Source organism: Quercus suber, unplaced genomic scaffold (assembly GCF_002906115.3).
Source record: "Quercus suber isolate HL8 unplaced genomic scaffold, Cork oak 2.0 scaffold_119, whole genome shotgun sequence".
NCBI lineage: Eukaryota > Viridiplantae > Streptophyta > Magnoliopsida > Fagales > Fagaceae > Quercus > Quercus suber.
In genome coordinates, this window is record NW_027069584.1 from 1,231,457 (window position 1) to 1,257,067 (window position 25,611).

The 25,611-nt window shown below is 37.2% G+C and overlaps 1 protein-coding gene across 1 annotated transcript; it reads left to right on the plus strand.

Moving 5' to 3' along the window:
- The first annotated feature begins 296 nt into the window (after nt 1-296).
- Nucleotides 297-24,015, plus strand: LOC112025868 (uncharacterized). Its single transcript, XM_065775814.1, has 4 exons — nt 297-441; nt 9,365-10,543; nt 23,650-23,710; nt 23,843-24,015. Exons 2-4 carry the CDS (start codon nt 9,429-9,431, stop codon nt 23,963-23,965), a joined length of 1,299 nt encoding a protein of 432 aa, XP_065631886.1. The 5' UTR covers nt 297-441; nt 9,365-9,428; the 3' UTR covers nt 23,966-24,015.
- The last annotated feature ends 1,596 nt before the right edge of the window (nt 24,016-25,611 follow it).

Below are 25,611 nucleotides of genomic sequence, written 5' to 3' on the forward strand. Positions count from 1 at the left end.
TTTTCTCTCTTAAGATTCAGTTATTTGGTTACTTAACTAAAAAATACAATTTCATCTTATGGTAAAAAATTTATATAACAAAATCTTAAAAGAAAAATTTAAGAACCAGCCTCTGCAGAGTTATTAACATAGACACAGGTATACGCTCAAAAAAATAAAAAATAAAATTGAAACACCTGGCTGCCATGCCAATTCCCGAGTAGGGCAAAAGGGGACAATTGTAAAATATTAAATATGTAAGCGCATATTTAGAAATAGAAGAATAAAAAGCAGAAGAGGGAAGAAGATCGGCTGATCAGCTCTCCCAAAGAAGAAGAAGAAGAAGAAGAAGAGGCAGAGGAGGTCGGCGTTAGAGAGTGATACTGAGAGAAGGAGAGAGATCGGGAGAGAGAGGAAACTGATTTTGGGTGCAAGGGATACTCTCAAAACTCAGCGTTTCAGGTTAGGATTTTTAATTTTTAATTTTTTTTCCTCTTCTCGCCGTGTTCCGGCCGGGAAGGACACGCGTGCAGCCGTGCCCAAGGCGTACCCTTACGACACGGGCACGGTAGGCAAATTGCCGTGTCCGTGCTTTCTTGGGCCTTAATTGACTGTAATCTTGACAATAGATTAATTAAAAATATGCTTTAAGAAAGAAAATTTGTTTAATTAAATAGATTATGTCATGCTCATCATGATGATGAGCACTATGCAACGTAAAAGAATTACAAAAAAATTATACACAAAGAAGAAGTGATTTTGTATACTTTGAGACCAATCAAATAATAAAGTGCTCCAGTTGATTTGTTTGTATTCTCTCTTTCCATAATCAAACATAGCGGAATGAATGATGTACCAGATCGCCGAAGAGTGTCTCCCAATCCAATCCAAACAAAAGATCAATCACCCTCCTCCTCGGTAACACCCCCAGGGAATCCCAAAAGTTCTAAACACTAACTCCATAAATCATAGACAACACCACCCAACTGATAAGGCCATTCGCACCAACTCATGTAAAATATCATGAAGCCCAAAATATAGCAAATGAAGCCCAAAAATCACCCATATCAAATTATGAACTAGTTATGCAAAATGGAATTTTGCTATAGTGCTTGTGAAAATATACAAGTCATTATAGCTTATGCAAAATGATTTTTTATTTTATTATTTCTATGCATTTCTCGAGCGAGAAGGAAGAGAGTCGATGATGATTGTTAGGAGCGAAGAGAGAGAAACGATTAAAAAAAATCAATAAATATTGATATTTTAATGAAATGGCATATAAAATAGATAATTAGATGTGAGTGTTTTGAAAAATGGTTAGCTAAATTAGAAAAAGAGATCCTCTTGGGAGCATTAACACACAAAACACTCTTCCATGGGAAAGAGTTATTCGGTGCACCATGGAAAGCCTCATAAACACTAAATGCTCTGCTCTCTTTCAATATCCATTACATCTTGTCACACCCTCCTCCTAGAAGGTCTAAGAAAGAACCGACTCCTACTCCCAATCATGAAAACCTCTGTATATGCCAGATTTGGCCTTCCCACCTACCTGAATCTCCATGATTGAATGGATTGATGCATTCTGATCAAGCAAGCAAGCATACAAGCCAGGGTACAACTCTTTTAGAGAATGATTTCTACACAAACATCATGGACGAACTTTAAACGAGTGCCGTCTCCTAACACAAAAGACAAATTTTACTGAAAAGTGTCCCATTTTACGCAATACTCCTCCAAAAGCTACACCCATGAGGTGCTCTCACTGAGCTTGAAGTTCAGCCGCCACATTCCTCCCCATATTTCATATCAATCACCTGTCTCCATAGATGTGTTGCATCTATCCCAAAATGCCATAACCACTTCCCCAGTAGTTAATAGAGCTTGATTAAAACTCCTCAAAGCCATTGTTTAATTGATGCCAGTCCTACTCAAACGATTTGCAAAAAAAAGGTCCAAAAGGGTAGATCTAGGGGTAAGAAGATGGACTTGTAAGCTTGGAACCATATTTGATGGTCATCATTTGTGACCTCATTTTTGGGATAGGTAATGAGCCATATTTCCTAATATTAAAGAAGCACAAACAATTTTCAGGAGACTATTTTGTCACCATATATCAATACCCATCATACACATCTTGATACATCTTATGAATCCTAAAATTCACAAATGAGTTTCCTAGGTTGCACAGTGGACATGGCCTAATATGTAACATATATGAAAAACTAGAAAGCTTTGGAGCATGGTGTTTTATCTTTTTGTGGTTCAATGGGGTATGCCAAAGGGGGTTGTGGAGCTTTTAGCAGCTTGGCAAGGCAATTTTGGTAGATGCAGTGATATAGCAATTTGGAACGTGATCCTGCATTGTCTCATGTGGTGCATTTGGAGAGAGAGAAATGCTAGAATTTTGAAATCTGTATACGATATGTTGTTTCTAATATAAATTGTGTGAATGATTCTTGAAAATGTGTTCACAATTTTTTTTTTTCGAGATATTTATCTTTCCTTTTGTCTATTTATTCATTTTTACAAATTTGGGGAATAGAAAACTACTGAACACAACTAAATTAATCAACTATTTACAGAAAATAAGTTGAAATGATGAAAATTTATCATGTAATGTAAAATTTACCCATTTTAACCACAAAAAGAGTGTAAAATGAGGGTTTTAATCTCTTTTAAAGTAATATTTAGGAGTGACCCCATTATTATTATTTAATAATCAAAATAAATTGGGGGGGGGGGGTGGGTGGGTATTTTATATTATGAAATTTGAAATTTGCTATAGTTAAAGATAAAAGGTAAAAGGGCAGTGGTTAGGAAATAAATGGGTTTGTTAGGAGACGTTCTATTGAATTTAAACAAGTCATGACCAGGCTTGACTTAGCCCTTGTTTGTGAGGAGGGAATGAAATTAAATGGAAAAAAAATGAAAAGAATAACTTTAGAATATTCTTCTATTCCCTTATTTGGGAGTTTTAATTGAGGGAATAGAAAGTTTATTATCTTGTTTGGGAGTTTAAGTGGGAGGGAATGGAATGGGTAGGAGGGAACACTCATTCCTCTATTTCCTTAAAACCTCAAATCTTCATTCCCCTGAAATTTGGAGGGAATGAAATTAGATTTAATGAATTTTTAACTAAAACTCCCAAAATACCCCTATATATTCAACAATTTATTTTAAAATAAAGGTCTAATAATAATAACATCATAAAATGAATCAATTTCATTCCCTCTATATTACTACCAAATAAGATAACTTACATTCTATTCATTTTTATTCATTTCCATTCTTTTATTTTAAAACATCCAATCAAGGTTACTTAATTTCATCCTATTCCATTCTATTCCATTCACTTCCCTTGCTTAAATACATTCCATTCCATTTTTTAACATTTTCTTATGATCATTCCATTCCATTCTCTTATGAACTCCTAAACGAAGCCTTAAGCTCTTTAATATGGTTAGTTATGGGCTCTAGGAAAACCTTTAAAATATCTAAGCATGTGGCTCAGCTCAACTAATTTACAGCCCTATATTTTTATGTAGAAACTATAACTTTTGCATTTTATACTCTTTAGACAGTTATTTATTTAGACTTTTATTATATTAACTTGAATTTCTTTTTGTAACAGAATTTTTCTACATGAACAAAGCTTGTTTATAGGATTGAGCTTGAGCTAGTGCTTAGTTTGATCTCTTGACTAACATAGGACAAGGAGGAACAACAAAATCTGATTTAGAACTTCTTGGCAGATCTGGTAGCACTTAGGTTTTGAGGGATTAGGGTTAGGTTTTGGTGGGGAAAAGGATGGAAAATAATAGGGATTGTAGGGCTTTCAAAGGGGACAAGGATTAGTAGGGTTTGTGATGAAACAAAGGAGAACAATCAGAATTTGGGTTGCCATGAATAGTGATGTGAACAGTAACCGGGAATGGTAAAATTAAAGAAAAAGATAGCTTTCTAGGTATCATACCTAGACTTCCTAAGTAGCACACCTTGAAGAAATTTGCATTGCACAAACCATAAAAGAAAGCTTCATAGCTCTTAATAAGAAAAAAAAAAAAACTATCCATTAATCTCTTTGATAATAATTTGAAAAAAAATAAGGAAGACTACAAGTTGTTCATGATGATGAACAACAAGAAAGAGATAAAACAAACAGCAAAAAAGAGGCTAATCAGGAAACTAATCTAAGAGAAGACATAAACTTAGAGAGAGAACAATAATCAGTAAAACCCCAACAACGAGACCACTCAAAAAGACTACGTTGGTATAAAACCTTTATTTCATCCAATGTCTTCAAATGAGCGACGATTTTGTGCAAACCAAACAATCCACATTAAGCACCTTGGAACCAAATTCCAAATGTTCGAATTATGCTTCCCAAGCCACTGATGCCAACAAGATAACAATCCTGCCACTGATTCTGGCATAACCCAGTGAATACCAAAAGCCTGAAGCATAAAAGTCCATAAGGTATGTGTAATAAGACAATGAAGAAGGTGGTCCACTGACTTCTTACCACAACAACACATACAACACCGATTTGCTAAAGGGTGACCCCTAAACATGAGATTATCCAAAGTGAGAATCCGATCATGAGCAACTATCCACAAAAAGAAAGCCACACGCTTAAGAACCTTGGTTTCCAAACACCCTTCCAAGGAAACAAAGAATTCAGAGTACCCCGAATTGCATGGTAGTAAGACTGGGTGTCAAACTTACCATCTCCTTTGAGCTGTGAACAAAGAGTATATCTCCTATCACCTCGAGGAATACGAGTTTGGATAAACTGAAGCAGAGAATAAGATGCAGCTAGCTTTTAGTCTTCAAAAGCTCTGTAAAACCTTAAATCCCACACTTTAGTAGTACCCTTTCTGGAATCTACAAAACCTCAGAAATACAAGCATCCTTGGCAGCTGAACACACATAGAGCTTAGGATAGATATTTTTTTAGGGTATTATCACCAATCCACCTATCATGCTAGAAGTGAATACGAGTGCCTTCTCCCACTACAAAAGACAAATGCCTAGAGAAGCTCTCCCATCCTTCATGAATGCTTCTCCAAAGGCCACATCCATGAGTCCTGCAAACTTTAGTACTCCACTCCCTTGACCCTCACCATATTTTGTGGAAATAACTCTCTGTCAAAGATGGGTAACTTCATGACCATACCTCTACAACCACTTCCCTAATAAAGCTTGATTAAACGACACCGCACTTCTTATCCCTAAACCACCAAATTCGATGGGTAAACGCACATTTTCCCAAGCCACCAAAGGGTATTTGAAACTCCCCTTGGAAGACCCCCAAAGAAAATTCCTCTAAATACTTTCCAATCTAGCAGTCACAACTTTAGGAATAGTAAAAAGTGATAAAAAGTACGTTGGAGACTTGAGAGAATACTCTTCAGTAGCAGGAGCCTACCACCTTTAGATAAATATAGACACTTCCACCTTGATAGTTTCTTCTCCATCTTCTCCAAAATAGGATTCCAAATCGAAGTTGTCTTAAAAGAAGTTCCCAATGGCATTCCCAAATATTTCATAGGCAAACTACCCACTCTACAATGAAGAATATTAGCCAGTGCATCTAGATTATTCACTTTCTTAATAAGGACCATCTCACTTTTCCCAACATTGACTTTCAAACCTGTAAAAGATTGAAAACAAGACAACGCCAACCTTGGACAACATCTGTTCCCTAGAAGCATCACAAAATAAGATTGTGTCATCAGCAAACAACAAATGAGAAATATGCACATCGACAGAATTCATTGCTCCCACATGAAAACCCCGAATAAGATTACTCTCCTTTGTCTTCCTCAAAAGTCTGCTTAAAACCTCCATTATCAAGAGAAACAAAAGCGGGGATAATGGGTCACCTTGTCTCAACTCACGAGAGCTTCCGAAAAAAACTTTAGGGGATCCATTCACCAGGATTGAAAAAACGGACAGAAGTAATAGAAGCCTTAATCCACCCCCTTCATTTCAACCCAAAGTCCATCTGGCCCAACAGATAAAACAAGACCTCCTAGTTCACATGGTCGTATGCCTTTTCAATATCAAGCTTGCAAACCACACCTGGTAACCAGCTCTTAACCTACTATCCAGGCATTTATTTGCAATGAGCACTGAATCTAGAATCTGCCTTCCGCCAACAAACGAATTTTGAGTCTTAGAGATGAGATTATCCAAAATTGCCCTCAACCTGTTAGTCAACACCTTTGACAGCAGCTTGTACACACTACCCACCAAACTGATATGGCAAAAATCCTTAATGTTAACGGCATTACACTTCTTAGGAATTAAAGTGAGAAATGAAGCATTCATAGACTGTACAAACATAGAGTGCCGATGAAAATAATCAAAAAAATCCTTGGTGAAACCATCAGGATCAGGGGCTTTATCACCCTCCATCTCCCTCAAGATTTGGATGATTTCCTCCTTTGTGAACTCCTTCTATAAGGAAAAACTCTCATCCTCTTCAATACATGCAAAATCTAACCCATCCATAGTAGGGTGTCCCAACTCAGTTTCCTCATACAACCCCTAATAGAAGAGAACTAACTGAGAGTACACATCAGTCTCATCCTCATAAAGAACACCATCCACCTCGATCCTCTTAATTTGACTAGCATTTCTATGTGAGTTTGCTAATTTATGAAAGAAATGAGTATTATTATCTCCCTCCTTCACATACAAGGCATGAGACTTTTGTCTCCAGGAAATCTCCTCAAGAGAAGCCAATTGTTCTATGTCTGCTTTGAGTTGAATACGACGAATTTGATCCTCATTTGATAGACCCACCAACTCCTCTATAGCATCTAAACCCATCTGTTTAGTTAGCAAATTCTTCTTTCTAAAAGCCAAATCACCAAACTCCTCCCTGTTTCACTTTTTTAAATCTGCTTTTAGAGCCTTCAATTTTTGTACCAAAATAAAACTTGGAGGCTCACCAAACTGTACCCATTCCACCATTGCTGAATTCTATCAACAAAACCCTCAACTTTCAACCACATATTTTCAAATTTAAAGGCACTTCGACCTCGTCGAACAACACTAGCTTCCAACAAAAGTGGGCAGTGGTCTGAAATAACATGAGGAAGCACCTGTTGGGATACATTCTCAAAATGTTCCTCCCAATCTAGAGAAACCAAAGCCTTGTCAATTCTTGAAGGGAAGACCAGAATCTCTAAACCAAGAAAAGGATGCCCCCTCTAATGGTAAATTAACTAAAGAATTACTCTATAGAATCCAAGAATGCAAACATAGCAGGGCTAAATGACTCATAGCCAAGCCTTTCACTTGGGTACTTGATAATATTGAAATCACCTGCCAAGCACCATGCAATGGGCTACTTGGCACGCACCTATAATAACTCCTCCCACAAAATAGACTGCTGTCCACAAAATAGACTGCTGTCCATCGTCATTGGGGCCCATACACATCTATACAAGCCTAAACAAAGTCATCCACCACTCCTCTCAATAAGACATTTACAGAAAACTGTCAACAATTACATCCATCTTTTCAAAAACTCTATTGTCCCAAGTCAGCAAGACCCCTCCCGAAGTCTAAACAACATCCAAAATAGCCCAATCAATGAAAGGACTACCCCATAAACTCCGAACAAAAGCAACGTCTATAGAAGATATTTTCGTTTCTTGAAAACATACAATATCACACTTTCACTTTTTTAAAAGATTCTTACAAACCTCTCTCTTTCGGGGATTGTTATGCCCCCTTACATTCCAAGAAAGTAGTCGTAGAGTCATTTAAAACTACCAACAACCCCCACAGTAGTCGAAGAGGCTTTTTTCCTACTCCTAGAAGAGACACCATAATAATTAACATTTGAAATAAGCCCCCTAAGCTCCCTGGGACCTCATGTCCCTAAGTTTGTAGGTCGCTTAGGCACCCCCATCATCAATCACCTTGAAAATATATTATTAGTCTTCATCTTCAATAGAAAGCATTACAACCTTTTGAGTATAAGTCTAATACTTATTCCTAGTAGAATTACGATTCCTCAAAAACTTAATAAGGCTTGGACTCTTGGGCTTTTATTACTAAAACCAACTAAATAAATAAACTAAAATAAAACTATAGACAGACCTAAGGACTATTAGCATAGCCCATTCCAGAATATTAGGAAATTGCAAAATTTCCCTTGATACATAAAATCAAATAAAATATAATAAATTTGTCTTCCCACTCCTACATCATTGACTAATGAAGCAATTCAAGTTCAAGCTAGTTGAATTTTTAACAAACTCAAGTTTGAATATCATAAGTGAGTTCTACCCAACCTTGACCACATTGTTAATCTTTTCAAGCCAAGTTCAAACATTCAATACTTAGCTTAGCTTGGCTTGATTACAGCCCAAGACATAATATGTTGACTTGACAAATACATTGGAGAATTTGCTTATGGTCATGATAATTTTGTGTCTAATTCTTCTTTGCTAGTTGTCCTCTACTTGTCAACGGTTCCAATGGCACTATCATTGCAGTTTTTAATATGGGTGTGAGGTGTCTAGATTTAGAGCATGAGTTTTATCTGATTTGTTAATCAAGACATAAAGATTGGGCAAGTAATGAGTATTGATTATAATGGATAAAATATTTTATTTAGGAAAATATTTTGGTGTCAACATTAAATAACATTCAATGATATTAATTGGGATCTACTTGTTACAAGATCAAAAAATTTCAAGTTGTTTTGTGTGAGATAGGTGTCTAATTGAACTATGCTAATTTGGATTGTCTGAGATATATTTCCTCTATCCCATATTGTTTGTCTATCTTTGTTAGCCCAACTGTTAGGGGACATGTTTATTGCTTTCAAATGTTAGTAAATAAAAGCTATACTTTCCCAAATTACCCATTTTGTTTGGTGTTTTATTCTATTCTACTCAGATAGTAAAACGTAGTTAGAGAAGTTTTATAAATTTGCATATCAATTTTGGAAAGTGAAAATCGATCATGGGACATCCCATAAAGGAAAGTGGAGAGACAAACAAATTGGGATGGAGCACAATATATTGAAATTTTTATTTCTTATGTAATTTGTATGATTTAAACAAATAATTTACTAGGAGGCCACAATTTTTTTCTCTCATTTGCTCTATCTCTTTGACCTCATATTCTTTTTTCCTTTTCTTGCTTTTATTTTATTTTTTGGAATAATGGCCAGGAAGATTGATGCAATAAATGGAGGATATTTTGTGGCTGCTTCCTATGTTAGATGCAATTTTCATTTTGAAATATAGAATTCGTATATCATTGTCTTCATTTGGGAGTTGGAAAAGAAACATACGCCAGATATTAAAAAAATTGTCTTAGGTGAAATGTTGATGGAGAGTTCTCTTGCCAGCTCAATTGAAGCTTCTCGTTTTTTTGTATCTGATTGTGGGAAAGAAGATATCTTATGTGGTTGGATGCCTGGCACTGAAACTTGGCAGATGTGTTCGAATTGTGATAAACGCTCTCATGGTCAGTGCCGAAAAGCTGAATCAGTGATAGAGGAAAAAGAGAATGCTGATAGTCCAAGTTCCTTAAATTTTCCAAGAAGTTATGCGCAGCCATCAACTGTTAGTACAATGTCTGAAAGTTATGCACCAAATTTTGTATATAGGCGAAGGAAGCTACATGGAAATTCAATCGACATGCTTTCACCTCAGGCTGCAGCAAACACAAAGAGAAGTGCTGATTGCCTTTCTGTCATAAGTTCTGATGCACCTTCCATGGCAGCCAAGGAGCAACATGTGGGTTCTCAAGTTGAGCATGAAAGTCGGACTGTTGGATCACCCCGCATGGCACCTCTTTTATGCAATAAAGAGTCCCATGTTTTAAAGTCAGAATCTATCAATGGCTGTTCAGTTGGTGAAGGGCATGTTTCTGATGCAGCAGTCAAAAATACCATGCAAAAGATTTTAGAGGTTGACAGTGTGAATGACAGTTGCTCATCATCAAAATCAATTTTGGAACTTGTTTCAGCTTCCATGACAACTGAAGTGGATGACACTGGTGAGTGCTCCTCATCAAGTGTAATGGTTACGGAGGTCAAGGGGGGGCAACTTTCAGAAAATGATAGATGCATTTCTATACTCAGAAGCCAGGGGCTGGTTAGAAGAGTTTTGCCTACCAAGTCTTGTGATTCTGCTGAAGATGCTGGTACTAGTAGTGGAGGCAGCTGTTCCCGGTCATGCAAGATTTGTGGCCATTCAGAATCTACACTGAACATGCTTATCTGTGATCTTTGTGAAGAGGCATTTCATGTGTCTTGCTTCAATCCGCGTATGAAGAAAATACCGACTGATGAATGGTTTTGTTATTCTTGTTTGAAAAAGAAGCGTAAGATTCTAAAGGAAATAGATACGAGAAAATCACCAAGCATTGCTAGTGAAATGGGCAGATGTAGACATGCATCAGCTAAAGGTGAATCAAATCCAATTATGTTGATGTTAAGAGACACTGAACCATACAAAACAGGTGTCCGGGCTGGTAAAGGTTTTCAAGCAGAAGTTCCTGATTGGTCAGGTGCAATAATTGAGTATGTTCTTTCACTCTTCAAATCTCAACTTTTTGAAGCAAATAGCTTTATAGAAAAAGTTTACTTCGTTGAGCATATATTCCATTTTGTTATGGAATCTTTTATTTCATATTCCATTTATGCTGTGCTCATACTCTTATCATATACTTTTCATTTTTGTTAGATGATTTCAACAGTAGAATAAGGCAAGATGATTCCTGATTTGATGTATGATGAATATGTTACAGAATATTGATAGGTTATATAACTTATCAAAGAAAAAAAAAATATTGATAGGTTATATAGGTTACAAAAGAACAATTTTTGTGAGGGAGCCTTTAAGGATAAAATTTATCCTGAGAGCAAGGATGCATCTGTGTTCTCTTTGTTGAGTTCTAAAGGGGAGGAGTGGCCTTGTAATTGGAATTTGAGATTCATTTGTGATTTTCATGATTGGGAATTGGAGTTGTTGGACTCTAATGGATTTGTTGTATTCAAAATTTACTTTTGTTTGGGCAACTTATTGTATGAGATGGGTTTTAAACGGTAATGGTAAGTTCAGTCTCCACTCTTATTATGAATGTTTATGAGGTGCTAGTAGAGAACCCAATTCCCATGGAAGAGTATTTTGGGTAGGAAAGTGCCTAACAAAGTGTCTTTTCAATTGCCATGATATTTGACATACACCAAGTTCCTCCTTTTTAGTCAGCATTCAGTCTTTTAGTCTTAGGTTATGGTTGTGGATAAAGTTGAGTATGGTTTACTACCTCTAGTAGAAAGTACTTATCCTTGGAGGTAAGAGTTTTATGTTGAGCTCCCCCCTTCCCCCCAACATCCCTCCTCTTGCTTTCTTTTGGTAAGCAAATAGTTCCAAAGTTGCATTCTTTGTTTGGACTGCAGCTTTGGGGACTTTTTTTTTTGATAAATAATAAAATTCATTGTTAGAAAAACAAGTACAAGAAAAACTAAAGCACACAAGACGTGTACTAAGGGAAGCAAGGGACAAACAAAATTAAGAATTTAAAAAGTATAAAAACTACATCTATCGAGCAAATCAGAAAAAGAACTAAAAGAGAGAACACCCAACTCATATGTCCACCCAAACAAAGTTTGGAAGAAAGAAGTCTTCGAGTTTTGAATCAATCTTTTGGTTCCTTCAAGTCTGGAAGAAAGAAGTCTTCCCTTAGGTTCTGCCTTTAAAGCGAAGGCTGTGTGGATGGTGTGTTGGAAAATATGGAAAGGTGTTTGGCTGGCTGGAAGAGAATGTATTTGTCTAACGCGGGGCAGGGGGGGGGTGGGGGAGGAGGGAATATCACGCTAATTAAAAGCATGTTGTCTAGCTTGCCCACTTACTATTTACCTTTTTTTCCTATCCCTTTTGAGTGTGGCTAGATGTATGGAGAAATTACAAAAAGATTTTCTATTGGAAGGTTTGGGAGATGAATTCAAGTTTCACTTGGTGAGGTGGAGGAATGTGTGTGAGCCATTTCAAAATGGGGAATTAGGCTTTCGAAACGTGGTTCTCTTTAATCAAGCGTTGTTGGGGAAATGGTTGTGGCGGTATGCTTTGGAGAGGGAGGCGCTGTGGAGAAGGGTTATTGACAATAAGTATGGAAGTATGTTGGGGGGGGGGGGGTTGGTGTTCAAATAGGGTACAAGGGCCTTATGGGGTTTGCCTTTGAAGAGCATAAGGAAAGGGTGGGATTCTTTTCATTGCAACGTTAGCTTTAAGGTGGAGGCCCTCCTTTAAGGGAAATTTTCCTTGAGTTTTATGGCATTGCTTGATATAGGGAAGGGAAGCATCAGTGGCAGAGCAAATTTCTTTCTTAGGAGATAGCTACCATTGGAATATAACCTTCATTTGATTGGTTCAAGACTGAGAATTAGAGTCAGTTGCCTCCTTCATGGATTTAGTGTATTCTGGAGTATGGAAAGGGGAAGGGGTGGATGGGCTGTGGTGGAAACCTGCTTCTCAGGGAGTTTTTGATGTTAGATCTTCTTATAAAGTTTTCCAATCCCCTTCCCAATTGTCATTCCCTTGGAAGACTTTGGAGTTCCAAAGTGCCTTCAAAGATTAACTTCTTTGTGTGGACAGTGGCGTTGGGTAAAATATTGACCAATGACAATTTGAGGAACCGCTGACTCATTGTTATTGACTGGTGCTGTATGTGTAGTAGGGCAGGGGAGAATACTAATCATCTACTCTTGCATTGCCTAATAGCCAGAGAATTGTAGAGTATGGTGTTTACACTCTTCGGGTTATTTTGGGTTATGCCCAAGGATGTAGTGGAGCTTCTAGCTAGCTGGTTGGGCAAGTTTAGTAAACATAGAAATGGGGTGATTTGGAACATGGCCTCTCACTGGGCAAGTTTAGTAAACATAGAAATGGGGTGATTTGGAACATGGTCTCTCATTGTTTGATGTGTATGTGGAGTATTTGGGGACTATTTTGACTATTGATAATTTATGTTTGAGGAAAGTGTGGATTCAAGATTGATGTTATATATCGGTAGATCATCTTTTATTACATTATCCTATTGCTTTCAAGCTATTGTCTATGGTGTTCACCTTGTTTGACTAGGTAATGGCAAAGACTCTGGCATGTTGGCATGGTAAGTTTGGTTGGCATCGTAATGGAGTTATTTGGATGGCTGTCCTCCCTCATTGTTTGATGTGGTGCATTTGGTGTGAGAGAAATAACCGGTGTTTTGAAGACCCTGAAATACAATTAAAGCTTTTCTTCTTTAAAACACTATCGGAATGGATGTCTATCATAGAAGTCTTTCTATTTCTTTGGTTTTTGATGTGATGGATGCTTGTAATTTGTGTTTTTGATTGTTTTGGTCCCCAATTGTATACTTCCTATATACTTGGGTGACCCCTTTTTATTTTTTTGATAAATAATGGAATTGTATTAAAAGAGAAAAACTAGGTACACCAGGGGTGTACATGAAAAACAGTACATCAAACACTTAAAATACAAAGATCAAGCATTTCTAAAAAATTAGAACAAGGAAAAGATTAAAAGACGAACTCCACTCTAGCAAGGTATGAAAAATGAGAGATTTAAGATCCAAAATAGACTGTTCCTTCCCTTCAAAACATCTTGAGTTCCGTTCTTGCCAAATTCACCATAGCACACAATGAGGGATGGCCCTCCATAAATCAATGCTTTGATGCCGACCAAAGGAACCTTGCCAACTCGAAAATAAATCAATAACACTATGCGGCATAACCCAAAGGAGACCAAAAAGGGTCCACACCATAGACCATAACTCATAGGCAATAGGACAATGTAGAAGAAGATGATTCACCGATTCCCCACTCTTTTACACATATAGCACCAATCTATAACTACAACACCCTTATACCATTAGTTCTCAAGAGTCAAATCTTACCTAAAGTGGCGGCCCAAGAGAAGAAAGCAACCTAGAAGGGATCTTTGAACGCCACACAAATTTCCAAGGGAAAGAAGTTACAGGAGTAGAGGAAAGGGAGAGATAGAACTCACTCACTTTAAAATACTTATTCCCTACTAGTTTCCAATATAGTTTGTCCTGACCTTCACCATTAACAGGCATAGAATTGATAAGATCTAGAAAGGTGTAGAAGTGTTCCATTTCCCAATTTTGGGGAGCCCTAGAAAATTGAAGATCCCAATAATATTTACATTACTTATCAAAAAAAATGTTTCATTAAAAGAGTGCAAAAGGGGAAACCTAAGAACACAATCAGTATACAAGTTTTACACCCACATCAGTCAATGAAAAGTAAAACAATCTTCCACTCCACTAGTGGTCTCTCATATCCTTCAGAGCTTTGAGCATTTCTTTTTCCACATACACCACATAAGACATAGTGTAATTGCTTTCTAAATCTTTATATTCTGATGCTGACCAAACTGTACTTTTCAATATGCAAATATATCAACAACACATCTAGGCAGGACCTGCTGAACCCCGAAAAGACAAAAAACCATAACCCACATCGACCCAGCAACAGCACAATGAAAAAGCAAATGATCAGTAGTTTTCTGATTCTTCTTACACATACAACACCAGTCAACAGAGCAATATTGTGTTTCCTCAATTTTGTATAGATTCTCTGCTTGTGTGTCCTTTTGGGTGGGGAATGGTGATAGAATCAAGTTGTAGCATGATGTTTGGTGTGGAGATCAGTCATTGAAGGTAATGTGATTACAACGTAGAAGTATGCTTTTAGTGAATTCTCTGATTACATTTGGAAAAGTCACAATAACTTGCGTCTGGAATCTTAAATTCCTTAGGGGCTTTCATGATTGGGAGCTAGGTGTGAATGACTTTATAGATTTAGTTTACTCTAGACAGATATCAAAAGGAATTGAAGATTGTTTATTCTAGAATCCTGATGGGAAAAGGAAGTTCACTTTTCAATCCTATTACACATGCTTGATACATTTGCCTACTACAGCTATGTTCCCTTGTTTGAGGTACTAAGGTACCACTTAAGGTGGCTTTCTTTGTATGGATGGGAGCCTGTTACTCCATACTAACCATGAAATAACCTTTTCAAAAGGAAACTGGTGGTCATTAACGTGCAAGTGCAGTTGTGACAGTAGAACATCTGTTACTGCATTGTCAGATAGCTCAGGAGCTATGATCTTTTCCACTCATAACTTTTGGACTAATTTGGGTGATGCAAAAGGGGTGGTAGACTTGTTTGTGTGGAGAGGAGCATTTGGCCAGCAATGAAGAGTGTTTGGATTATATATAGAGAGAACTTGAGCAATTTATGTAGGAAATTAAAAATCGTTTTTATTTTTAATTTTTAGTCCTTGTTTGAATATTGTACTACAATTTTTTTTTTTTTTGGGGGGGGGGGGGGGGGGGTTGTTAAGGGTAGATTAGATTTACTTGCCATTCGAATAGTTTGCATTTATTGGAAAATATTGTTTAGAAGGAAAAAGTTTTCCTCTAAATTATTTTGGAGGAATCTTATCTAACTAATTATGTGAGGATTGATAAAACTATCATAGTATGTTTAAAAGGTTTGGCTTACCTCTAGTATTTTTTTTAAAGGAATCTTTTTATGTTTTAACTAGTTGCAAACCCATGCTACACATGGAAACCTATCTGTTTGTGTGGTAGACTCATCTGATTTCAATTTGTGTTACAATTTGATGAAAAAGTTATTGCTTGAATGTGTAATGGCTTTATGGCTTACAAAAAATAACTCAAAAATTCAAATATTAAAACTTCTGAAAGGACATCTTAGAAATTATTTAAACAAAACAAAATATATATGATTACATGATAAACAAATATAAGAGAAAGAATGGTTCAATTTAAAAGAATAATCCATGATTATAACTATTGAAATCTACCAAATAGTTTTAGATATTGGAAAAAAATGAATCTAAAAAAATATAGATTTTCAAAAATTCCAAAAGGTATAAATTTTATATAAAAAAATCAAAAGATTCAGAACTTACAAATTATAGACAAAAAAAGGGTATATATGTGACTACACAATTAGAAAATATAAGAAAAAGATGTGTTATCCTCAAAAGAATAATTCATGGCTATNAAAACCTCCACATTCCATTTTTTCAAATCATTTTCAACAATTTCAATTTAATTGACTGATGTGGGTGTAAAACTTATATACCAATCATGTATTGGGCTATGCCCCTTTTGCACTCTTTTAAACAATATGTACTTTCTACTATTGGTAGCAGGCCATACTAAACTTTTTCCACCACCATATCCTTAAACCGAAGACTAAACCGCCGCCAAAAAGGAGGCTTGTGTAAGTCAAATACCATAACAATTGAAAAGCCACTTTCTTTCTTCTACTTTTTAAAAGTAGACAGATTCCTTCTTTCAGCTGACTAGGAGGAGAAATTTCCATCTGTTTGTCAACGTCGTTTATCTAGGTTGCTTTTTGATCATTTTCCTATTATTCTGGAGGGTGGGAATCTTCTTGGAGGTAAGAAACCTTTTAGGTTCAAGAACATGTGGCTAAAGGATGAAGGTTTTTTGAATAGGGTGGGTTCTTGGTGGGGGTCCTACCATTTCCAAGGTTCTCCTAGTTTCATTTTGGCAAACAAGCTGAAGATGTTGAAATTGGATTTGAAGAAATGGAATGTGGAGGAGTTTGGTAATATAGGTCTCAGGGTGCAAAATTTGTGGAAGGATCTCAATGTGTTGGAAGTTATTGAGGAAGATTGTGGGCTTTCAGCGGAAGAGAGTTTAGAAAAGGATCGGATTCGTGGAGAGTTAGAAAAATCTACCTTGTTGGAAGAACTCTGCTGGAGGCAGAAATCTAGGGTTCTTTTCCTTAAAGAGGGAGACAAGAACACAAAATTTTTTCACCGTATTGCAAATTCTCATAGAAGAAGCAATACCATCGATAGGCTTATGGTGGACGGAGAGTTATCCACGGATCAGGGGATCATTGAGGGGTGCATCTCTCTTTTTTATAGAGAGTTATACTCGGAGAATGAGGTACACAAACCTCTTTTGGATGAGGTTGTTTTTTCTAGCATTTCTGAGGAAGATGCCTATTGGCTAGACAGACCCTTTGATGAGGATGAAGTTTTTAGAGTGGTCCATGATTTCAATGGTGATAAAGTGCCAGGTCCGGATGGTTTTTCAATGGCATTTTTTCAATCTTGTTGGAGCTTGGTGAAAACTGATATTATGAATGTGTTTCATAATTTTCATGTTCACGTGGTGTTTGGAAAGAGTCTCAATGCTACATTCCTGGCTCTCATTCCTAAGAAAAATGATGTTGTGGATGTTAAAGACTTTCAGCCTATTAGTTTGGTGGGAGGGTTGTACAAGATTATTGCTAAGGTTTTAGCCAATCGTTTGCGAAGGGTGGTTCACAGCATTATCTCAGAATCTCAGAATGCCTTTCTGAAAGGTCGTCAGATTTTGGATTCTGTCCTTATTGCTTCTGAGTGCTTAGACAGTAGACTGAAGGCAGGGGTTCCGGGGGTATTGTGCAAACTGGATATTGAGAAAGCTTAAGACCACGTAAATTGGGAGTTTCTCCTTTTTTTGTTACAGCAGTGTGGTTTTTCCGATAAGTGGAGAAGATGGATCAAGTGTTGTATATCAACTGTTAAATTCTCCATTTTGATCAATGGTAGTCCTTCTGACTTTTTTGGGAGTTCTAGAGGACTGAGGCAAGGTGATCCGTTATCCCCTTTTCTCTTTGATATTGTCATGAAGGCTTTGAGCCGTATGTTGGACGCAGCTATTGTGGCAGGTCAGTTTTCGGGCTTCTCAGTGGGGAATGCAAATGGTTCCTTGTTGATAGTGTCTCACTTGTGTTTGCGAACGATACTCTTGTTTTCTGTGATGCTGACAGCAATCATTTAACAGTTTTACGTGGGATTCTCTCTAGATTTGAAGAGGTCTCAAGGCTAAAAATTAATTTAGATAAGTCTGAATTGGTTCCAGTTTGGGATGTGTCTAATATGCATGAGCTAGTGGAGATTTTGGGCTGTAGAGAGTCAACTCTTCCGCTGAAATATCTTGGTCTTCCGTTGGGTGCTTCTTTTAAAGATAAGATGGTTTGGAATCCTATTCTGGAGAAGATGGAGAGAAGGCTAGCTGGATGGAAGAGATTGTATTTATCCAAGGGGGGCAAGGTTACCCTTATTAAGAGTACTCTCTCTAGCCTTCCTACTTATTTTCTTTCCCTTTTCCCTATTCCAGTTAAGGTGGCTAAGCAGATGGAGGATTTACAAAGAGACTTTCTTTGGAATGGTATCGGTGGCGATCGTAAAATTCATTTAGTAAGTTGGTCGAAGGTTTGTAGGCTAGTGAAGAATGGAGGGCTAGGCATCCAGTGCTTGAGAAGGTTTAACTCTGCCTTATTAGCCAAATGGTTGTGGCGTTATGGTGCGGAGAATGATTCTCTTTGGAGAAGGGTCATTAGGGCAAAGTATGGGAATGAGTGGGGTGGTTGGTGTACAAAATCCGTGTCTAGAGCATATGGTGTTTGTTTGTGGAAGTTCATTAGAAGAGGCTGGCTGAATTTTTCTAAGTTCCTTCGGTATGATGTGGGTGATGGTTCTCGTGTGAAGTTTTGGGATGATATTTGGTGTAGGGATCGTCCTCTTAAGGAGGCATTTCCAGATTTATATAATATTAGTAGGACAAGGGATGCTTTAGTCTCTGAGGTTATGTGCTTTGCTAATGGGAGTTTTTTTTTTGGACCTTCAGTTTCGGCACCTAGTGAATGATCAAGAGTCACAATCTTTGGATTTGTGTTTGGTCTTGATCTATTCCACTAAGGTGCGAGGTGTTGGTTCTGACCTGCTTTGTTGGAAGCCAGCCAACAGTAGGGTTTTGAGGTGAGCAGGTATTATCACTCCTTATCCCCCTCTACTCCATTTCCTTCCCGTGGAAAATGGTGTGGCAATTGAAGGTTCCCCCCGGGTTGCTTTTTTCTCTTGGACTGTGGCTTTAGGCAAGATTCTAACTATTGATAACCTTCGGAAGAGGCATCTTGTGGTCCTAGAGTGGTGTTTTATGTGCAAAGGTGTGGGGAATCTGTTGATCATCTCCTTCTTCACTATCCTTGGCTTATGAGATGTGGAGTATGGTCTTTTGCTTGTTTGGTATTTGTTGGGTGATGCTGCAAAGGGTAGTGGACTTGTTGGATTGTTGGTCATGTAACTTCAGGCGTCATCGTAATATAGTTATATGGAGGATGGTGCCTCATTGTTTGATGTGGTGTATTTGCGGGAACGGAATGCTAGAAGCTTTGAGGGTCACGAACGGTCCTTTCTTGAGTTTAAGTCTTTTTTTTTTTTTCTCTTTTCGAATGGTGTTTAGCTATACCATCTTTTTCTTGTTTTTCTCTTCCTGTTTTGTTTGATCGTTATAATTTGGTTTCTTGATGTTTTTGCCTGTCTAGTACATTTCCTATGTACGGGGCAGTGTTCAGCTTTGATATATATTTTCCATTACTTATAAAAAAAAAATTAATATAAAAGAGGTAAGCTCAAAATGAGAGCTTCCTCAAAGATTTACAAGTTACAAACTAACACTCATATGATCCAAAAATTAACTATGGAACTACATGACATGCCCCCCCCCCCCCCCTTTGAGCCGTATGTTGGATATGGCTGTAGTTGCTAGACAGTTTTCGGGCTTCTCTGTAGGTTTTACACCTAGTAATTCGATGATGGTGTCTCATCTTTTATTTGTTGATGACACTCTTATATTCTGTGATGTTGACCCTAATCAAGTAGTTACTTTGAGGGAGATTTTGATTAGATTTAAGGAGGTTTTAGGGTTAAGGATTAATTTGGGGAAATCAAAGTTGGTACCAATTGGAGAGGTACATAATCTGGATGTGTTGGTGGGGCTGTTGGGTTGTAGGCTTCTTCCCTTCTTTTGAAATATTTGGGACTTCCTTTGGGTGCTAAATTCAAGGAGTGTCAATCTGGAATCCTATATTAGAGAAGATGGAACGAAGACTAGTAGGTTAGAAGAGACTTTATTTATGTAAGGGGGTAAGGTTACTCTTATTAAAAGTTCCCTCTCCTCCTTACCTACTTATTTCCTTTCCATCCTTCCTATACCTGGGAAGGTTGCCAATTGCATGGAGAAATTACAGAGAGATTTTCTTTGGAGTGTTATTAGTGGTGATTCTAAATTACACTTGGTGAAATGGGCTAAGGTTTGTAAGCCAATGTAGGCTGGGGGGCTAGGTATTAGACGATTGAGGAGTTTTAACTTTGCCTTGTTGGGCAAGTGGTTGTGGAGGTATGGTTTAGAGACAAATGCGTTATGGAGGAGGTTTATAGAGGTGAAATATGGGAATGTTTGGGGTGGTTGGTGTATGAAAAAGGTGACAAGTGCGTATGGTGTTAGCCTTTAGAGGTTTATTAGAAGTGGCTGGTTGAACTTCTCTGAACTACTCTAAACTACTATAGTACGATGTGGGTGATGGTACTAGAGTGAAGTTTTGGAAGCATATGTGGTGTGGGGATTGTACCATCAAAGAGGTTTTTCCAAAACTTTACTGTTTGGGTAGGGCAAGGGACTCTTTAGTGGCGGAGGTTATGTATTGGTCTGGTGAGAGGATTCATTAGAATTTTCATTTTTGTTGTTCACCGCAAGATTGGGAGGAAGACTCTTTTGATCAGTTTATGGGCATTGTTTACTCTTCGAAAGTGCGGGGGTTTGGCGCTAACAAGGTTTGTTGGAAGCCAGCAAGGAGTAGAGGTTTTGAGGTTAAAGGTTTTTATCTCTCTTTCTACCCTCCTACTCTTTCTCTCCCTTGGAGGTTGGTGTGGCAATCGAAGGTAGGCCCAAGGGTGGCTTTCTTTTCATGGTCAACTTCTTTAGGTAAAATTCTTACAACTTATAACCTTCGCAAAAGGCGTATTATTGTTCTTGATTGGTGTTACATGTGTAAGAGGTGTGGAGAGTTAGTGGATCATCTTCTGCTTCATTGCCCTATAGCATTTGAGTTGTGGTCTTTGGTGTTTTGTTTGTTTGGACTTCATTGGGTTATGCCACATAAGGTAATTGAGTTGTTTGAGTTTTGGCAAGGTAAATTCAGGAGACATCGCAATATATATTTTTGGAGACTTGTGCCGCATTGCTTGATGTGGTGTATTTCGAGTGAAAGAAATGCTAGATGCTTTGAGCGATGTGAGCGGTCCTTACTAGAGATTAAGTCATTTTTCTTATATACTCTCCTTGTATGAAGCGTGGCTCTGTTGCATTTTTCTTGTTTTTCCCTTTCTATTTTACTTGATCATTGTAATTTTGTTTCTTGATTTGTGCCCCCTCAGTACATCCGTAATGTAATTGGGTTGGCTATTTTTTTCTTAATAAAATTTTTTGTTACCTATCAAAAAAAAAAAAAAGAAAAAAGAAAAAAAGTAAGTTTGTAAAAGAAAACTTTGTGGTGGTGGCTTTCTTTTTTCCAAGTATACCACTTAAGACAAAAGAGGAATTGCTTTCGGAATCTCTATATCCTAATTCCAACCAAACTTACCAAAAAGAATAAGCCAATATATCAACAACACATCTAGGCAGGACCCATTGGACCGTGACTAGACCATAATTCACATCTCTCTGGCAACATCACATTGAAAATGCAAATGATCAGTAGTTTTTCAACTCTTCCTACACATACAACACCAGTCAACATAGCAATATTGTGTTTCCTTAAATTCTCCATTGTTAGAACTTTCCCTAATGCTCAGTTCATACAAAAAATCCCACTTGCACTGGAACCTCAGGCTTCCAAATTTCTTCCGAGGGAAAAGGTTTTCTGTTTGAGGTTAAAGGTTAGTAAAAAAAATTTTTTAACCTTAAATAGTTGGATCGTTGATGACTTGTCCCCACTTTTGTAGATGCAAATGATTGGTAATTTTCCAATTCTTCCTACACATACAACACCAGTCAACATAGCAATATTGTGTTTCCTCAAATCCATTGTTAGAATTTTCCCGAATACTCAGTCCATACAAAAATCGCACTTGCACTGGAACCTTAGGCTTTCTAAATGTGCTTCCTAGGGAAAAAAAGAAATTTTGTTTGAGGTTTTTTTTTTTTTTTTTTTAATTAATAAACTCCATTGAAAGAAAAAATATACAAGAGGCCAGAGCACATAGGAAGTGTACTAGGGTGCATGAGAACAAAGAACTAAGAATTATAAAGACTACATCTATCAAGCAAATCAGACAAAGAATAAAACAGAGAGTCCCCCAAAGCAGTTGTCGACCAAAACAGTGTCTGGAAAAAAAGACATCTTCAAGTCTTGAATCAACCTCTCAGCATTCAAAGATCCGCGCATTCCTCTCCCTCCAGATACCCCACATCAGACAATGAGGGACCATATACCAAATCTTCCCATTTCTATGTTACCTAAACTTTCCTGGAAAGCTAGCAAGAAGCTCCAAAACGTCCTTGGGCATTACCCAAGATTACTTGAAAAGAGTAAAAGCTTTGTTAAAATTTTTAACCTCAAACACTTGGCTCTTTGATGGAATCGTCCCCACATTTGCAGAGTAGTGAGCATTTATAAAAGAGAGAATAGATTCCAACCCAATTTTACACATCTCTAATGAAATTGATATTCCAAGGTAATTAAAATTAGAGCAGCGCATATGATTTTCCAAGAAGACTCTTTATGTTGAGCTATTTGATATAGTTCCAGAAGAGGCTACTTTATGACTTGATCTCTACACCACAAGTGATGCTAAAACTTGATCCAGATATCCTCACCCTACTTAAAATCCAATTTACGTACAAAATGTTAATGTACCCCAGGTCCCCAACCTCTTCTTATGCTCTTCCATAAATTCACAACATGTCCGATTGATTAATATCTAAACACCATCCCCAACTGCTACCATATTTTGTCTCTACCACCTTTCTCAAAAAGTGTCCATCTCTACCATATTCTGAATTTGAGTAAAATTCTTAGCAAAATGGATCTGACATTTTCTAGTTTTTCCTCTTTTGGAAATTGAGTGTAACCTTTACTTCTTTCTTTCTCCCTCATATGCAATAAGAGCTTTGCTTTAATTGGGAGCTTCTCCAACTCATTCAAGCTTGTCATGTATATGCCCTACCTGGACAATCTGAAGCAGATTGGGAAAAGTGTAAGATCCTTGCTATTAATTGGGGAATTGAGGAGGTGATTAAGGCTGGGTTTTAAGTTTTGACCAATTCTTTGTAGATAATGACTGTTGGGTTTGTTCTTGACTAACAAAATGGCTTTGATTTTAGGAGAACATATTATCCAAGCTTGGGTAATTTAAGTAGCGGTCAATGCTGAGGTGGATGAACTAGTAAACCTAAGTAGCTAATAATAAAAGGGGAGTACCTTCTGCAGGGGTTCAGCAGTGCTTTTTAGTTTTCTGTATGTCTCTTTGTTGTATAGCATTTGCAATTTTTTTGCTTGGTTGAGGACGCCTTTCCTCAATTCCGTTCAAACATTGGATCTAAATAAATATTTTTTTTCTTTTCCTCACACTCAAGTTAAAATATTAGAAAGTATAAAGAGGGAAGATATTGTTGTCATCTGTCTTTGCCTTGTTGATCTGTATTCCTATTTCTTTTTCTTTTTTATTCATATCTTCTTGTAATTTTGATGTGATGCAGTGATGTCAATGCCGTCAGTGAACCAGTGGAATTGGATCCTTTGGAGTGTGTTACTTCTCATGTAAAGTCAATTGCTCAGTTACCATATATTTAGTATTTCCTTCTGGTTCTCAAATGAAGTGAAGCATATTTCCTTTTTTACCCCTTATTATTATTATTGTTATTTTTACTTGGGCTTTTTCCCCTTTTGTAGTTGTGGAACTTCTGCAAGCCTTATACACTTAACTCCATAGGTAATTGGCTTCAGTGTCGAGAGGTTATAGGCGGCATAGGAGAAGGTGTCAATGGAACTATATGTGGAAAGTGGCGCAGGTAAACCAAATAACAAACTTCTTTCAGAGTGACTCCATTGATAGTGTCATTTTTTTTTGTGTGTTAATAGTATTTGATGAGCGTTTGGAATTTGTGATTTTAATACATTATCTTTTAGTTGGAAGCTTTTTGTAGGGAAATCTACCAATAATTAAATGCATCAAAATTAGTTTTATGGATTTGAACACAAACGCGAATGAATGTGATATTTTGTCTCTGTTTTGCCCATGAAATTGATCTATAATCCTCATAAGTTAGCTCAAGAAGTTACTCATGAATAACACCTTCTGTGTAACTTTTCTTTTTTAAAATTGGAAAAATCTCAAGCCTTTTTATTTTGGGCGGGGGGAGTAATGCTTGACTACTTCAAATCTCAGTTTTTTTGATGATGCGGAACCTCACCAAAGCAGGGCCTTTTGGACTACTAATTCAAATCTATCAGTACATCACTTATTAAACAAATAGTTAATTTGATATATAAACGTACATGTGAATTGATTCAACTCCCTTCAGGACCATTGAGGAATAAATGAAATGACCTTACATACAGTTTGTATGGAAAACAGGAAGTTTGACGCTTTAGTTCTGATTTGTCTTGCACATAATACTTTCTTTTTTTGATAAGTAAAAATATATATTAAAGGAGAAAATTAATTCATGTTCACGATGATAAACACACAAAATATATTAAAAAATTACAAAGAATCATACAGAAAAATCAAGTGAGTCTTGAAACTCAACAATAGAAGTACAACGAGTAAAACCCCAAGCGTAAGACCAATCAAACAAGGTTCAGCAACAAGGATTTCAGTGAATATCCTCAAAAGTGCGACTATGATGTTCCTTACACGCTATCCACATCAAACATAATGGAGTAAGATTCCAACCATCTGAAGAGTGCTTCCAAATCAATTCCTCACCCAAAAAAAGATATGCTACTGTTGATGGCAACACCCACTGAGTCCCAAACATCTTAAAAATTACTCCACAAGACATATGCAACATCACAATGGAGCACCAACAGTCCACCGTTTCCCACTGTATTGACACATACAACACCAGCCAACTAAAGGAAAGCCCCTCTTGATAAGGTTGTCATAAATAATAATCTTATCCCAAGCTTCTGTCCAAAAAAAGGACACCTTTTTTGGGCCCTTGACACACCATATACTCTTCCTGGGGAATGAAATAGCATAGTACCACAGATAGCCTTGTAATAAGAACAGCCGTCAAACTTTCCACTCCCCTACAATCACCATCTCAACCTTTCACACCCTCTTGATAAGGCTGTCATAAGTAAGAATCTTACCCCAAGCTGCTGTCCAAACAAAGGACACCCTTTTTGGGCCCTTGACACGCCATATATGCTTCCAAGGGAATGGAATAGCATAGATAGCCTTGTAATAAGAACAGACGTCAAACTTTCCTCTCCCTTACAATCACCATCTCAACCTTTTTTCACCCTCTTGATAAGGTTGTCATAAGTAAGAATCTTACCCCAAGCTGCTGTCCAAACAAAGGACACCCTTTATGGGACCTTGACACACCATATACACTTCCAAGGGAATGGAATAGCATAGTACCACAGATAGCCTTGTAATAAGAACAGACGTCAAACTTTCCACTCCCATGCAATCACCATCTCAACCT